The sequence below is a fragment of the Lepus europaeus genome, chromosome 7, assembly GCF_033115175.1.
Source record: "Lepus europaeus isolate LE1 chromosome 7, mLepTim1.pri, whole genome shotgun sequence".
Classification (NCBI taxonomy): domain Eukaryota; kingdom Metazoa; phylum Chordata; class Mammalia; order Lagomorpha; family Leporidae; genus Lepus; species Lepus europaeus.
The window spans coordinates 85,129,266-85,147,516 of record NC_084833.1 but is presented as its reverse complement, the minus strand read 5'-3'; the positions used below and the strand labels follow the sequence as shown (position 1 = coordinate 85,147,516).

The window sequence follows — 18,251 nt, the reverse complement described above, 5'->3', positions numbered from 1 at the left end:
TCGGCCAGGACGTCTCTCCCCCAAAGGGAAATGGGTAGAGGTAAAATGAATGGAGAAAACTGTCCTCTATGACCCTCGCTATCCTGCCATGACAACAAGGCTGCACTGATTTTTGGGAAATGAGCAAAACCAAGTCCTTGCAAGGTTTGTTCCGCCACATTTGTAGGCCATGTACTAGGCCAGTCCTTTGTTGCTATAATGGATTTGTCGGCTCCTGTGTCTAAAAGTCCCTTAATGTCCTTGCCATTAATCTGCAACACTAAAGTGGGACGTTCATTTAAAAGCATATGTAAGCCGGTAAAATTAATGCCAGAGGACCCAAAGTTACCAGCGCCGCGAACGTGGTTTTTAGCTGGGATTAAAGAGTGAAGACTGGGCAGTAATAACATTTGTGCGATACGGTCTCCAGGATTGATTACTAAAGGTCCCTGAGGGGCCTGAACCATGATCTTTACTTTACCAGTGAAATCAGAGTCAACTACCCCGGGGATCACAGCTAGCCCTCGGAGGGCGGCGGAGGACCGACCCAACACTAATCCAACCGAATCCGGGGGCAGAGGACCGGAGCAGTCGCTCTCCACTAATTGTACCCCCATCTCCGGAGTTAAGAGGAGAGGGGAGGTGGCGCGGAGGTCCAGGCCTGCGGACCCGTGAGTGGCACGGGCTGAGGGTGCACTGGGTGTAGCGCAGACACGGGAGGTGGAACCTGAGAATAGATTTGATTTTGGGGGCTCCTCGCTGGGTTGGGGAGCCCCCTCTGGCCGTTTTTTGGCCCCTGGGCGCTACCTGTAAGTGGGTTGCCATCGATATCGAAAGCAGAACGGCATACCTCTGCCCTATGAGGGCCCTTGCGGCAACGGCGACAAGGCTCTATGCCTGAAGGCTGTGCCGTGGAATACCCATGGCTGAGATTGGGGCAATCGCGTTTTCTGTGACCCGGTTGATGACATTGGAAGCAAAGTCCTGAAGATATGGGGGGTCGGGTCGATTTAGATTTTGGACTGTTTTCTTTGACTTTTGCCAGCATCGCAGCTAGGCCCGCATTAGTAAGTGGCCCACCGGTATCTCTGCAGTATTTTAACCAGGAGTCCAGAGATTTATGTCTATATTGTCGAAGAATGTTTTTGCACTCTTTATTAGCCTGCTCAAAAATAATTTGTTTGACCAGTGGCTGAACGTCAACCTCGGAAGGGAAAATACGCGACGCAGCCTCAAGTATGCGAGCGACAAAATCAGCGAAGGGTTCGGCCGTGCCCTGAACGATCTTGGTGAGGTGGCTAGCTGAGTCACTTGGATTGGACGCCTGCCTCCACGCACGTTGGGCACAGTTGGAAATTTGCCTGTATACTTGTCTAGGGAATTGGGTCTGGTCAGCCTGATAAGGTCCACGCCCTAAAAGCATATCAGCATTCCACGTAGGGTGGCCGTCCTCAGCATTTTCATCTGCCTGGTCATGACAGCACTCTGTATTCATAGATTGCCACAAAAGAAAGCCGCCTGGACTTAAACAGGCCCGAGCCAATTGGGTCCAGTCGCTAGGTGTTAAAATGGACTGGCCGACTGATTCAAGGAGTGACAATGTGAATGGGGCTGTGGGTCCATAGTCATGGACCGCAGCCTTAAGTTGTTTTAATACTGTCATGTCCAATGGTTCGTGCCGGGCCTCTCGCGTGCCCAAAGCCAAAACAGGGTAAGCCTGAGCGGGGGCAGCGGGAGCGCCAGTTCGCAACTGTTTCCAGGCTTGTTGATGAAACTGTCTGCCTGAAAAAGGTGGCACATTTGGGACGTTTAATGGCCATGGCGGCACGGGTGTTAGATGGGGCTGAGGCACGCCTACATGACCGCCAGTAGGAGGCGCTGCGTCTTTAATCTGATGGGCGGGCACGACATCGATAGGAGGAGCCGTAGGCACTAGAGGGCGTAAACAGGCATCTTTTAACTTTTGCCGCAGCTGCGCATACGTAGGAGGCGGGGATTTAGGATCGCCGTCCCCTTCCCCCTCAGACTCAGAGGAGGCGGAGCCACATTCGGAGCCTGAGGCCAGTGAGGAAGTCTGGCATCCCGTGTCCTTAAATTGTATGAGGTCCCGGGCGCCGTCCGAGCTCTGAGAACGAACTTCCTCGAGAGCCTCGCGAACCGCCGTAAGAGTCGGGCGGTCCGCTCCCACCGACCTCTCCTCTTGGAGGCACGCCCGCAGTAGTTCCCATAAGGGGAGAACAACGGGGTCGATATCGGGTTCCTGGGGATCGTTAACTGTGCGCCGGAGATCCTTTCCTAATTTCTCCCAAGACTCAAGAGTTATTTGGCCCTCGTGGGTGAGCCACGGCGCAAAGAAATCAACACTTCCAAGGAACCTGACAAGTGTGGTCTTAGAAACCTTAATCCCTTTGCTACGCAATAATGCTTTTAACGGATTAAGCAACATTGAATGGCTAGATGAATTTCCCATTTTCAGTTTAAAGCGGGAAGACACGTCCGCTATCTTATTTTCAGTTTAAAGCGGGGGAACAAGTCTGCTATTCTTTCAGTTTAAAGCGGGGAAACACGTCCGCTATTCTTTCAGTTTAAAGCGGGGAAACACGTCCGCTATCTTAGGGTGCGTCCACCCTCCAACCACGAGATATACCTCACTCGCGGGGCCCAGACGGTAAGACTGACCTCGCTTACCTTCTACTTACCGGGCAACGTAGAGGAAGTTCCCCGTACGGGCCACCAGCTGCTCGGCGCCGTCCTCGTCCAGCAAGAGACAGAGACCGAACACTTTGCACGGGGTTCCTTTATTGCTCGGCAAGCAGGAGATCCAGCTTCGATCTCTTCTGGGCAGGAACTTCCCTTACACCCGCGTAGCAAGGGTTTATATGCACAATACACGTCACAAATCAGGTGATAGGCTAGAAGCGCGGGGATAGGACAATCTCGTGGCAAGGCGGGAAGGAGCGAGCTAGAGCGGGAAATCTAAGGCGGGAAGGAGCGAGCAAGAGCGGGAACTCCCTGAGATGAGGAAGAACCCGGAAGCAGGGAGTCGGCGCCATCTTAGGGGCACGGTTCCTCCGGTCTGGTTCCCTACATTTTTTTATACCATTTTTAGTCGCACATAAAAAAGTGTGCTGTCTCAGTGCCAGAGTTGGTCCTTACCAGGTTTATTTGCTTCAAGTCCCTTTTCCTTCATTCTTTTTGTACAGATTTAACCAGTTTTTCAGAGTTATATCATGTGACATCTCTCAAGATAATTTTCAATGCAGCACTTGCCCTTCTGATCTTCCTCCATCTTTACACTTCTGCCAGTTATTTTTATCATTCATTTGGTACTAAATGAATACTTCCTTGAATTTTTGTTAATATATGTATGTATTTCAGGTGTAGACATACATGATAATTTTTGGAAGCACAGGACTGTGATTTTTCTTTGTTTCCATTTCCACACAATGTATGGCATCAGAATAAATGTCCATATAATTATTTCATAGATGTTTAATGTTGTTAAATGTTGAATGTTCTAACATCTGTACTCAGATATTTCATGTGACTTTGCCTTTATGGATCATTTAGTAAAGCAAAATAAACATTTTGAACCATTAATTGCTGTAATCTGGTTATCATCGTTGTATTCCTAATAACTTTATTTTGTAGAAGCTTAAGTGAAAATGACACATGTAAGAAGATATGAAACAAGAAGAAATTCTAAAACTCAAGTGCCTGAGCAAAAATCTCGACTTGATTGGCGAAGGACTAAAAGAAGTAATGTATCACTGTTACTTGATAGTGATGAAGATCTTGATAGTGATGAAGAGCTTGGTAGTGATGAAGAGATTGATAGTGATGAAAGTATTGATAATGATGAAGAGCTTGGTAGTAACAAGGGGCTTGATGGTAACAAAGCATTAGAAAGTGCGCCTCAATTAGTTAAAAATGAAAGAAACGACAGTGAACATCTCACTAACCCTGGCAACTGTTCAACATATGAAGAAATGAACAGAACTGAACAAAGGAGTATTGACTTAATAGATCATGAAAAGCATCCAAATCAAGAAGGAGATGTTCTCAACAAACACACTGGACAAATAATAGAGGATGATTTAGAAGAAGAACAAATCAAACGAGGGAAAAGAAAAAGGATATTTTCTGTGATGGATGACAGTGATGACAGTGAAGATAGTGATATCCTAGTTAGAAAAGTAGATGTTAAACGCCCACCTAGAATAGTTGAAGATGAATGTTCTTCAGGAGAAATGGAGCAAGAAAACCCTGAAAAAAGATCAGCTGCTCAAAAACGAGAACAATTTCAGAAGTTGAAAGAACTCTCAAAACGAAGATCTCGACAGAGACGCAGTAGTGGTAGAGATTTTGAGGTGTGTGTAGTATTTTGTTGGTTCTACAATTTTACTTATAGTATTAAATTTTATAAAAATCATAGGACTGAGTCTTAGTTCTCAGTAACAATAAAGTTTTTCAATCCAGTATGCTGAAACATGCTTCACAGTACTTTTGTATCTAGTATATTGTTTTGTCCTGATCCTCCTTGTATCTTTTTTCTAAAATTTATAGAGTATATGTTTTGTATAGCCTTTGCTGTTTTAACTTCTTATATTTTAATGTTAATTTTAAATATTTTAGATCACTTATGAAGGTATAGTCTTCCTATCTTCAAAAGTTTAACATTTAATGTGATAAATTCTTCATTTTTAGCCCTAAAATATAAAGCTAATTTCTTTGTTTTTATGTATATATGCTGCATACTGACCACTTTAAAGGCGTAAATATAGTAATGAATTTATTTTAATTTAATTAGGACTCAGAAAAGGAATCCTGCTCAAGCAGTGATAATGATAATGATGAGGAAGACAATTATGAATATAATGAAGATGGAGATGATTACATTCTAGATGACTTTATAGTGCAAGATGAGGAGAGTGGGGACGAGAATGAAAACCAGCCGAGAAAAAAATTGACTACATCACCACTGAAATTAGTCGAACGGAACTCTCTTTGTAAGTTAAATATCAAGACAGTGTTATGATTGTTAATAATGGTATCGTATCAAATATCAAATCAGCTTTTAATGCCATGTTCCAAATCATTGGCTAGTTCCATTTTCAAATAACTTTATTAGTTTAGTAGTTTATTTCAGTAGTTTATTCCAGTAGTCATAAAAACCCTGAATACTCCTAAAAATTACTGACCTCAACAAGCCTTTATTCCTGTGGATTATGTCTGTCAATATATTTCCATTATAGAAAAACAAATTGAGAAATTTAAAAATATACTTAGGAAGTCATCTAAAATAACATTAGTAAATACATACTAACATTTTTATGAAAAATTTATTTCCCCCAAAAAAGAGTAGGATGTCATTATTTTACATTGTTTTAAAAATCTTTGATGTCTATGGGGCTGGTGCCGTGGCTCACTTGGTTAGTCCTCCGCCTGCAGCGCCGGCATCCCATACGGATGCCGAGTTCTAGTCCTGGTTGCTCCTCTTCCGGTCCAGCTCTCTGCTGTGGCCCGGGAGGGCAGTGGAGGATGGCCCAAGTGCTTGGGCCCCTGCACCCGCATGGGATACCAGGAGGAGGCATCTGGCTCCTGGCTTCGGATTGGAGCAGCACGCCAGCTGTAGTGGTCATTTGGGGGATGAACCAACGGAAGGAAGACCTTTCTCTCTGTCTCTCTCTCTCACTGTCTAACTCTGCCTGTCAAATAAAAAAAAACTTCGACGTCTAGCTTAATAGAAAGTTGCTGCATTCTTTTTGAATTATTTGTTTATTTAGTTTGAAGTACAGAGAGTCAGGAACAAACAGGTCTTCCATCCACTTGTTCATTCTTGTAATGCCTGCAATAGCAGGGCCTGAGCCAGGCCAAAGCTAGGATAATGAAACTCAATCCAAGTCTCATACATAGATGGCCATCCCTGCTGCCTCCCAGGATCTGCATTAGCAAGAAGCTGGAATCAGCAGTGGAGCCAGGACTTAAACCCAGCACTCTGGTGTTATGTGTGCATCCCAAGAAACTGCTAAATACCTACCCTATGCTGCACTGTTATATCTACTTTTGTATTTAGTGTGCTATATGATATGTTGATTTGGAAGAAATTTATGAAGACAATTTTGCTTCACACCAAGAGGTAGCTGGAAAAAGAGAGGAATGTTTTAATAGTGTTTTCAAAATAATTGTGAGTATTCTCATTTAATATCACATGAACAAAGGTTAGTAGAAATATGGAATCTGAAGCCACACAGATGAATTTTTTAGTGCTCATTCATATTATAATCTAATGGTCTGTCTTGCATTTTGTTTTTTTTTTAGAAAGCTTTTATTTAATAAATGCAATTTTCATAGGTACAGCTTTAGGAATAAGTGGTTCTTACCCCCATGCCCACCATCCCACCCACACTCTCGTCCCACCTCCTACTCCCTCTCCCATCCCATTCTTCATTAAGATTCATCTTTAATTATCTCTATATACAGAAGACCAACTCTGTACTAAGTAACGATTTCAACAGTTTGCACCACACACACACACACACACACAAAGTATGAAGTACTGTTTGATGACAAGTTTTACTGTTAATTCTCATAGTACAGCTCATTAAGGGCAGAGGTCCTTCATGGGGAGTAAGTACATGGTGACTCCTGTTGTTAACAATTGACACTCTGGCCAGCACCACAGCTCACTTGGCTAATCCTCCGCCTGCGGCAACCCGGGTTCTAGTCCCGGTTGGGGTGCTGGATTCTGTCCCAGTTGCTCCTCTTCCAATCCAGCTCTCTGCTGTGGCCCGGGAAGGCAGTGGAGGATGGCCCAAGTGCTTGGGCTCTGCATCCACATTGGAGACCAGGAGAAAACACCTGGCTCCTGGCTGCGGATCAGTGCCAGCCCAGTGCAGCAGCCGTAGTGGCCATTTGACGGGTGAACCAACAGAAAGGAAGACCTTTCTCTCTGTCTCTCTCTCACTGTCTAACTCTGCCTGTCAAAAAAAAAAAAAAAATTGACACTCTTATTTATGACATCAGTGATCACCCGAGGCTCTTGTCATGAGCTGCCAAGGACACGGAAGCCTTTTTGAGCCCACAAACTCTGTCAGTATTTAGACAGGGCTGTCTTGCATTTTGAATGGATCTTTTATCCATATATAATTTTGAAATATAAATGCATCAATCATTTGGAAAATACTGGTTTACTGACTTATGCAAATCCTCTAAATGTTGGCTCATTTCATTATTTTCTAAAAATTACCTATTTGCTAATATTACAGGCCCATTTTGTTCTTTTTTGTAAAAATGTCTGAAAAATGCCAAAATCTAAATAAACATAGTTGGTCAGCCATTCTGTCAGATTAAAAATGGAGTTTCATTTCAAATGAGGCTTTGCCCAAACTCAAACAGCTGGATGAGTGCTTTTCCTTGGATTCACCCTTGTACTTTGATGTGCAATGTAGGTGCTATATGCTTGTATCTCATTTCATTCTATAGAGCACAAAAAAAGTATTTAAGATTCAAAACTTTAAAAAATCAACAAATATTACTACATCAAGAATATTATTAAATGAACTTTTATTTTATACCATGAGTGCAGAGCAGTGGTGTCTACAGTGATTAACAGTGATTTGCTGTTGCTACTGTGATTTGTGTTAACCTGCTGTACTCATCATCGCTCTGGCTTCCACAGTGAAACTCCAAACACAATGAAAACTACAAATAAATACTATTGTTGTGGGCTTCCTGAGCTCTGTAAATGAACTTAGAAACAAGTGGACATTGTGGCACAGCAAGTTAAACCGCTGTTTGGGTTGCCTACATCCAATATCAGAGTGCTTCGTTTGAGTCTTGGATATGCCACTCTTCTGATCTAGCTAATGATGGCCCAAGTGATTGCGTTCCTGCCTCCTGGATGGGAGACCCAGATGGAGTGCCTAGTTCTTGGCTTCAGCCTTACTTGGCTGTTTGAGACATTTTGGGGGTGAACAGCAGGTAGAGGATGTCCCTCTCCCTGTCTTTATCATTTTGCCTTTCAAATAAATGGATCTTAAAAAATAATAGTAAACCATACTTTGAGAATCATTGGTTTTATGAAACCTTTAGGGTACTCAAGAAGTGAAACCTATGAGAAATAGGGAATTACAATTTTGTCTTTTCATATAGTTAATGAAAATGTGAATAATCTGAAAATTTAGGATATACTAAATATGTGTTAATATTATACTGATTTTGTAAGTATATATAAACTCAAAGGACATTATGGTTATTTTACTTTACAACCCTCATAGAAACAGGTTGGTGAATTTTATTATTTTGTTTCTTCACAAATGAAATCTCTTCAAATATTATATAAAAGAATAAATTCTTTTGAAATATTTAGAAAATTAAGTATAACATGGCTTGATTTAGTTATCACATTTTATAATAGTAGATTGAGGTATGAATCAAATTTTAAGAAACTTGCAAAATATAAGGATTCCTGTAAGTCATCAGTATGCCATAAGTTAATGACATTTCAGTAGGTACTGGTGCACCTGCTATCTTTTTCTGATTTTGGAATTAAGATGTTGCTGGACTCCTAGAAGGAGTTTAGGAGGATTCCCTCCCTTTCAGTTGCTTTGAATAGTTTGAGAAAAATAGTAATTAGGTCTTCTTTAAAATCTTGGTAGAATTCAACGGTGAAGCCATCCAGTCCTGGGCTTTTCTTTGTTTAGAAGATATTTATTACTGATTCAATCTCCATCTTGGTTATTCGTATATTTAGGTTTTCTGTGTATTCATGAACTCAATTTTTGTAGATTGTAGGTGTCCAGATACCTGTCCATTTGGTCTAGATTTTTAATTTGATAGCATATAGCTGTAGTAATTCCTGATGATTCTTTTTGTTTCTGGGACATCCGTTGTTACATCTCCTTTTTTGACTCTGATTTTATTAATTTTGGTCTTCTCCCTCTTTTTTGATTAGGTGGGCTAATGATGTATCAATTTTGTGGTTTTTTTTTTAAAAAAACAGCTCTTCACCAATATTTTGTATTTTTTGTTTCAATTTTGTTTTTCTCTATTTCTTTCCACCTACCAATTTGGGTTTGGTTTATTTTTCTAGGACATTGAGGTAAATTGATAGATTATTTATTTGATGCCTTTCTGCTTCTTGACTCCTGTTATTCAGGCTTAAAATTGTGTTTTCTGTGTTTTTTTTTGTTTTGTTTTGTTTTTTTGAAGATTTATATATTTATTTGGAAAGCAGAGTTACAGAGAGGCAGAGGCAGAGAGAGTGAGGTCTTCCGTCTGCTGGTTCACTCTCCATGGCTGCAATGGCTGGAGCTGGGCGGATCCAAAGCTAGGAGCCAGGCGTTTCTTCCAGGTCTCCCGCGTTGGGGGAGGGGCACAAGGACTTGGGGCATCTTGCACTGCCTTCCCAGGCCATAGCAGAGAGCTGGATTTGGAAGTAGAGCAGCCGGGTCTCAAACCAGTGCCCATATGGGATGTGGCATTGCAAGTGGTAGCTTTACCCACTATACCACAGTGCTGGCCCCATGAATTTTCTATTTGAAATATTGACTTCTTCATTTCTAGTGTTTCAGTTTGGTTTCTCTTTAATATCTCTATCTCTTGGCAGAATTTTTCACCCATATGGGGAATGGATTTGTTTATCTCATGGTTTTTTTTCTCTGTTGTTAAGTAATCTTACCATAATTCTTTTGACTTCATTTTTAAGAACTTCATGAATCTCTTCATATTCATATTCTAATATTGAAGTGATATTATGTTCCTTTTGGGATATTATCTTGTATTCCTTGTTCTTGTTTCTTGTATTTCTATATTTTTAGGCATTTCTGGAAACGCTTGTGTATTTTTTCCTCTGATGGCTTTTATCTTTGAAGTTGACTCTTTGGCTTAGTGGAGTGTATGCTCCCTCAGTTGATATCCAGAAGCATGTTCTGAGTAGGACCAGAGAGCTCTGGTCAGTTGTCAACGATGGGGTAAGTGTCCAGGGTGACACCCATGTTGGGTGTGGTACATATCCTCTATTGTCAGCAGCAGGAAGAGTATGGTCACTTCTGCTGGTATAATCACAGCCTCAACCTTCCAAGATGATCAATGCCCAGGATTAGCCACAGTAGTTAAGCCCCTCCCACGCAGGTGCATGAACCACACAAGGATAGCGCAGAATCCTCTGCAGTGACCCAACACTGGCAGTCAGGAAAACTGAAGACTCTGAAGCCAGCCACAGTGATGGTGCAGAGACCCAGATACTTTCCACATCATATCATGCAGTCACAGAATTCTCAGTCAGCACAGTCAGCACAGTCTCACAGTCCAGGGTGCAGGGGATCCACCCCCAGCCTTGTGAGCCTGCCTTGTCCCGAGAAAGAGAGCAGTTATTCCCAGAGCCAGCTGCCTGTGCTTCACCTTGGCAGTTTGAGACCTGGACTCTGTGATGGAGTGGAAGAATAGGATCTCCTCACAGTCCTAAGTGGGTGCCCCCTGCCAGTCCTCCAGGTCAAACTCCAAATCAGTGGGGAACATGGATTTATTCTTCTGATCAAATCCCCTACAGCGTTAGCCCGTGAGCCCTGAAAGCCTCTCCTTGCATTAACTTGGCGCTCTCTCCATGCTGGTCTCTGGGTATTCTTGTAAGGAGACAGGGAGTAAGAAATGTGCTTTACAGGGTTAGGTGGGACAGTCTCCTGCTAGAGTTCCATATTGCCTTTACAGTCATTGTGTTCTGCAGGGTTCTCCCTCGGGTGTTATCACCAGTGACACAGGCCACAGCAGTCTCCTCTCCCCTCGCTCTCGGAAGATGGCATTCCCATCAGTCCCACGTGGTGTCCCTGCTCACTGCTGCATGTGTGTACTGTCCATGCTGCTCCATGATATCTCTCTTCTTTCTGTAGAATTTCCACTGCTAATTTCTTTCCAACTCTCCCCTGGGAATGCACTTCCTCTGCTTTTCTTCTGTTATCTTCCCCAGTCAAAATCAGCGCATCTTTTCCCTGTTCAGCCATCTTGGAATCCTCGTCGCTGTTTCTTACTGACATTATAAAGCATCATACTTGTAAGGTCACTTCTGCTGGTGTAATCACAGCCTCACCACCTACCTCTCTTCCAAGATGATCAATGCCCAGGATTAGCCACAGTGGTTAAGCCCCTTGTATAATGCTCTTGTATCTATCAGTCTAGTGAAATTTCTCTTGCTGAAGTTACTTATAGATTTCTAGCTGCCCAAATACTACTCAGTTTTTCTGCTAACTGGATATTGCTATGTCCTTTGCTACCATTATCTAATCTTACGTTTAGAACAACCTTTTTTTTAAGATTTATTTATTTATTTGAAAGGCAGAGTTACAGAAAGGCAGAGGCAGAGAGTGAGAGAAAGGTTTTCCATCAACTGGTTCACTCCCCAGATAGCCACAATGGCCGGAGCTGCACCGATCCAAAGCCAGGAGGCAAGAGCTTCCTCTGGGTCTCCCATGTGCGTGCAGGGGCCCAAGGACTTGGGCCATCTTCCACTGCTTTCCCAGACCATAGCAGAAAGCTGGATCAGTAGTGGAGCAGCCAGGAATCGAACTGGCGCCCATATGGGATGCTGGCACTGCAGGCATTCACTTTACCTGCTACTCCACAGCGCCAGCTGCAGAACACCCATTTTTAGCCTTTGTGGTACCTCTGTCTCCGGACTTTCCTGTATTATTACTTGTCTTGTTTTTCCACTTGCCATGTAAATTTTGCTGGTTCCAAGATTTCCATCCTCATCTTCATTTTACCTCTGCCAAGGACAATCTGTTTCCCATTACTTCAGCCCAGTGTATAAGCAAAATTCTTCACTTTTTTTTAATCTCCAAGATTTCTCCTGATTGTAAGACCCTATTTTGCATCATCTTATTGAACATGTCTTTCAGACATCTCAAACTTAGTCTGTATAAACTGAATGGCTAAGAGCATTAAGGAATTTTTCATGGGGATACAACTGTTGTGGTAATTACATAATCAAACACATTCATCTTGGAACTGAACATTTTAAAAAGTGAATTTTATGGTTATTAGGAAAGTAAATCCCAACAAAAATAAGTCAACTGGGCACCCCCACTTCAAAAAGAAAAAAAAAAAAAGTAGTTAACCAACTTCCTCATTTGTATCCCTAGTAGCCTTTAGTGTTTGTGACATGTTGTAGGAATTTGTTAGGTGGATGGATAATTAAGATAAGCATTTTGCATGAAGACCTTTGAGTTTTGTGATTCAAGACTCAGAGAAATGTTGGATGGATGTGACTGGATTTTTTTCAAACATCAGGAGGAAAAAAATTATGTATTTTGCAATAGTAATTGATGATTTAGTTAAGCTTTATAATTGTCAAGTTTATGTTACATATGAGTACGATAAATTTACTATAGGTAATTTTTATTTGCTAAAGAATTATGTTCTAAGAGTTGCTGTAAGTTAATCCTTATATCAAAGTATATTTTCTCATTAAAGCAATAACCCGTATAATGAAATAGAAACCACAATCCGTGACCTGTGTTAAGTGGTAATTAAGTTAGGATTCCCAGATTTATTCTCCAGCCAATGTATATAAGAACACTGACACCTGATAACCACTTATGCTTGCATATTATCAGAATTTGAGGGACACTGCTAACTAGAAATCAGTGTAAAATGAAGAATCATAGTCAGTGGTCTGCACTTTTTGCTGTTTCTCAAGTGAGTACTTCTACTTGTAAGAAAATATTTTGTCATCTTCGCATTATCCAAGGTTCTGGCTCTGAGAGATGCTTCTGTACCACCCCAGTTTTAGCCTTGCTCCATGGTTGATGCAGTTGAAGAAAGTTACAGCCTTCTCCCCTTTTCAACAATCCATATTACTGTAGATAGATAGATCCTATCCTTCCACTCTATCACAGGGTCCAGGTAGAAATCAGACCAGAAATTTGGTAGAAATCAGACCAGCAGTTGTTCCCTGTTTATTAGATCTGTATAGTTCACAGGCTAACAATGTACACCAGTACAAAAATAAGGAAAGCATTCACACTTGTAAATAATAAAGATTACATTATTTTTCTACCATCCAGTCATAGGCTCACAGTGACAAAAACAAGTATTGGAGATAAGAGTATGTTTCAGCCTATTAATGCCTTCTTAGAATATTGGAAGTTAGCCTAAGTTAATATCAACTTCATCACCATAAAGAAGTTAAAAGAGGACATTCTATCAGCAAAATGAAGAGAGGGCCTAAGAACAGCCTCAACCATTTATAGTGAATATTAAGTCTTAGAACTTTCTGCCTTGTTCTATGATAGTTAAAAATACCAGTGAAATAATATTGCAACATAAGGTAAAGATAAAGGAAGTAAGTGCCTGTCAAAAAATGTTTGTTTAAGGGCGGCACCGCGGCTCACTTGGCTAATCCTCCACCTACGGCGCTGGCACCCTGGGTTCTAGTCCCGGTTGGGGTGCTGGATTCTGTCTCGGTTGCTCCTCTTCCAGTCCAGCTCTCTGCTGTGGCCCAGGAAGGCAGTGGAGGATGGCCCACGTGCTTGGGCCCTGCATCTGCTGGGAGACCAGGAGGAGGCACCAGCCGTAGCGGCCATTTTGGGGGGTGAACCAATGGAAAGGAAGACCTTTCTCTCTGTCTCTCTCTCACTGTCTAGCTCTGTCAAAAAAAAGTTTGATTAAAAGAAACAAGGAAATTGTTTAAAATGTTTGCTTTAAAATCTGTGAAAAATAAGTTGGAAGTCTTGAGAACAATTTTAAGTGCAAGGGAGTTAGAAAGATAAGAAATGCCAGAAAATTAAAATGTGAAGTCAGAAATAAAATCTATATTGAAAGAGAGAGTAAAAGTAATACTACATAAAGTCTCATCAGTGAGATAGAAGCTATACCCGAGAAATTCTGCTGATTAGAAAAGGAAAACTGATGAGGAAGAAGATAGTATTTAAGGAACTAGAACTAAGATCAGATTTCACACATCCTTGGAGGAGAAAATACAGAACAAATGGAAATCTAAAGGAAGACAGTTTTCTATGTTTAATGACATAAAAAGAGTTGAATGAATTAGAAGTTCAACCATTCTTTTGGATGGGAAAACATAATAGGATGTGAATTAAAAGGTAAAATAGAGGGCCGGCGCCGTGACTCACTTGGTTAATTCCCATATGGCTGCTAGGTTCTGTCCCAGTTGCTTCTCTTCCAGTCCAACTCTCTGCTGGGGCCCGAGAGGGCAGTAGAGGATGGCCCAAGTGCTTGGGTCCTGCATCCACGTGGGAGACAAGGAGGAAGCACATGGCTCCTGGCTTTGGATTGGCGTAGCTCTGGCCATGGCGGCCACTTTGCAGGGTGAACCAACAGAAGGAAGACCTTTCTCTCTGTCTCTCTCTCTCTCACTGTCTAACTCTGTCAAATAAATAAATTTTTAAAAAAGTAAAATAGAAGAAAATATTTTTGAATCAGTTTCATAATATGTAACCTATATATGCAAATTAAAAAGGCTCACATTCCCAATAAATGTGATGAAAATAGCTTTGCAAATCATTGTATGCAGTAACTTATTAGAATAAGGAAAAATACCCTGAACCATTATTTTAGAAACGTAAAAATGATGTATATTAGTAACTACATTAAAATGTCAAAAGAAAAAACTAAGATAGTAAAAAGACCATTGTAACATTCAATGCCCATACCTGGTGTTGAAAAAAAAGCAAGTCTTTAAATTAGGAATAGGGTCACATGTCCTTCACCTGACAGTACTTTAAACCAGTAGCCAGTATAACTGAAAATAAAGCACTACATGTATTGTATTATTTTTAAAATGAGGAAGATAAGAATAGTTTCTGCCTTGTGCTAGGTGTTTTGAACAATGCAATCAACCAAATTTTTTTTACTTTAAAATGGGGTGAAATCAATATATATTAATGTTTAATTTTCCAGTTATGCTGTACTTTAAGATTTATTTATTTATTTGAAAGGCAGAGTTACAGAGAGGCAGAGGTCTTCCATCCACTGGTTCATTCTCCAGATGGCCACAACGGCTAAAGCTGAGCTGATCCAAAGCCAGAAACTTACTCCAGGTTTCCTGTGCGGCTGCAGGGGACAAGGACTTGAGCCATCTTTCACTGCTTTCCCAGGCCATAGCAGAGAGCTGGATCAGAAGTAGAGCAGCCAGGACTAGAAGTAGCACCCATATAGGATGCTGGCACTGCAGACCAAGGCTTTAAACCACTGTACCACAGTGCTGGCCCCTTGCGGCACTTATTTTTAAGAACATTGATAGGCCCTTTCATTTCTAAGGACCTCATTGCAAATTATCTACTATTGTCGTTATCATCATTTACTTTTTTAAAAAACTATTATATTTATTTTGTTTGAAAGTTAGAGTTACAGACAGTGAGAGGGAGAAACAGAGAGAGGTCTTCCCTCCATTGGTTCACTCCCCAGATGGCCACAATGGTCAGAGCTGTGCAGACCTGGAGCCAGGAACCAGGAGCTTCCTCCTGGTCTCCCACGTGGGTGCAGGGGCCCAAGCATTTGAGCCATCTTCCACAGCTTTCCCAGGCCATGGCAGAGCGCTGGATTGGAAGATGGGCAGCCAGAACTAGAACCAGTGCCCATATGGGATGCCAGCACTGCAGGCAGAGAATTAACCTACTGTGCCATGGCGGCACTGGCCCCCGTCATTTACTTTCTTTACCAGTTTATGTTAGTCACTTTAGCACATCCATCTGTGTCTCCTTTAAAGAGAATGCATATAACAAGTTCCTTTCTGTAACAGGTGTTTATTACAATGGTTAAGTTGCCTGGGTTCAGTTCCTGGCTGCAGCTTCCCATCAGTGCAGACCCTCAGAGACAGCCATGATGGCTCAAATAATTGGTTTCCTTGTGGGAGGCCTGGATTCAGTTCCTGGCTCCTGACTTTAATCAGGGCTACACCTTAGCTTTTGCAGGCATTTGAGGAGCGAGCCAGTGAGTGGGTGCTCTGTTTGTCTCTCTGCCTCTCAAAAAAATAAATTTCTCTAAAGCGTGGAAAAGTTTTATCAATAATTTAGCAACCAAAATATAACGAAAGGGTTCGTGTTCAATTCCATTTTACTTTTTCGCTTCAGCTGGAAGGAACCTTCATATCCACTCATGGTTGCTAATGATATATTCTTCAGTCTTTTGTAAACATCTTCCTCATTTCTTGAGATACTAAGATACCCTTAAAACTGTCTTCAGAAGTGCATACAGCTGGGTTGTGATGGATCAAGGAAGGAGTCCTGTTTGATAATGTTTCCACAGCCATAGTAAACCCCGGACCTAAAGTAATGAGAATGGTAGGGCTCTTCTCTCTTACCACTACCTGGCCTGTCAGAACACATGATTTTATGTACAATTTCATAGTAATGGAAATAAATAAAATAAATGGTTTTATTATGTGATATGAAAAAGGGAAGATATCATTTCTAAAAGGTTGTGGAAAATTCACAATCAGGAACAGCAGAAGGGGAAATGAAGTTTTTGTTATAATCATTGTGGTTGTGGCTAGGGTAGCAATTTCCTGGACAGTTTAATATGTAATATGTTTTAGAGAATAGGCACTTTAAACAGTCTACCTTTGGAGGTTTTCTTTCTTACTTTCTCTTGTTACCAAGTTGATAATTGAACTTAGGTGCACAAGGAATGTTACTGAGTTTTTCATGACATCTCTTTTCTTTTATTCTTTTGGTTTTCACTGACAACATCTCTCTTACTATTCTCTGAGCAGTTCACCCTTAATGAGTTTGGGAAGTGGTGATTTTAAATAACAACTGGAGTCTGGGTTAGAGGTCATTGCATCTGGAAAATAGAGATTTTTCTCAGTAACTAGATGAATCACAAAGTCAACTATAAAATTGAGATGATAAGGTATTTCTTCTGCTTATAATATTAATGTTAGAATTGGGAAAAGGATCCTGTTGTACACAGGGAACTGTTTTGTCTACTAAATCCTAATAATTTTTTAAAATTAATTTCAGATTCTTTTAGTGACCCCTATACTCACTTTGAAAGAGTTGTGAAGGCTCTTCTGATCAATGCTTTAGATGAATCTTTTCTGAAAACATTGTATGGTAAGTTAATAGTGTGAATGCAATGACTTTTATCCTTTTCCCCATTATTAAACAATCTCACTTTTAAAACTATGTAAATGAAACAGAGCCAAAGAGCTATTCTTAAGGCCTCCCTCTTGAATGAACTATATAAAAACTTCACTCATTTAATAAAACTTGTTATTGTTTATTATTTGAGATACGTGGAAGGTAAGTGTGTGACAAGTCCTTACCCTGAAAGACTTCACAGTGCCTTTGAGGATACAAGACAAACACTCATAAAATAGTAGGGTGCTCCTGTACACATGGGCTGTCCCAATCTCTCTAAGCCCTTTGAATTTCAGTAAAAGTTGCATGCTGTTTTATGCTTTTGTACTTTTGCTCTTGCTGTTAAACTTTAGAATACAGTCTCTTTTTAACCTGGATTTTCTAGGTGCATTCAAAAACATCTCTGCTATAAAAGCTATGTAATATCACTCTCTGAGATTCATGCCACCATAATCTGGAGTATGGTGGCATTTATATATATGTAGCTTTAATGTTCTATCAACAGTGTGTTTTCACTTTTTGCCCTTACTAGATTGTGAGAAGGATTTTTTTATATACACATATACATATATACATATATACACATAAATACACACACACGTATCTTTTACATCTAGCTCAGAATCTGACATCTACTAGGCTAAAAAATGTGCTGGATTAAATACCTACATAAACGCCTGAATAAGATTTCATTCTCTATTATTGAATAAATATTTATTGAATACACACTATGAGCCATCCTTGGGTTTATGAAAATGACTAAGGTACTAGATTCTGTCCTTCCTATTGCTTTAAGTCTTAATGGGAGAAATAAGGTGACAAAGGAGTAAACTAATATGTAATAATATAATGCAATTTCAACTAGTGATTAATTCTTGGAAAAAATACTATAGTAGGGTAAAGACAGAATGATAAGGGAAAGTAGAGTCTACATATTCTTTGTTAGATTGGTCAACGGAGTGTCTGAAGGTGTCACTTCTGAACCTGACTGAAGTGAGGGAGGAGATTAAACATGAATTCTACAGAGGTCACAGCAAGTACTACAACTCTTAGGAAAGAATAAGTTTGGTATGTTCAAAATCAACTAGGGGACTTCAGGGAATTTGGAGAAGATACAAATTCAGAACACTATGTAGGAGAAAGGAGGACTTTCTAAGTCATAGTAAATGAGGT

General features: G+C 40.8%; 1 protein-coding gene across 4 annotated transcripts in view; it reads left to right on the top strand.

Moving 5' to 3' along the window:
• The window catches only part of CCDC82 (coiled-coil domain containing 82), a 58,389-nt gene that overhangs the window by 10,793 nt on the left and 29,345 nt on the right, over positions 1-18,251 (top strand). For all 4 annotated transcript variants that reach the window (XM_062196909.1, XM_062196907.1, XM_062196908.1 and 1 more), the window contains exons 3-5: positions 3,631-4,349; positions 4,790-4,988; positions 16,959-17,051. In XM_062196909.1, the coding sequence (XP_062052893.1) occupies positions 3,645-4,349; positions 4,790-4,988; positions 16,959-17,051 (997 nt within the window). In that variant the 5' untranslated portion in view covers positions 3,631-3,644. The remainder of the gene's footprint in view (positions 1-3,630; positions 4,350-4,789; positions 4,989-16,958; positions 17,052-18,251) is intronic.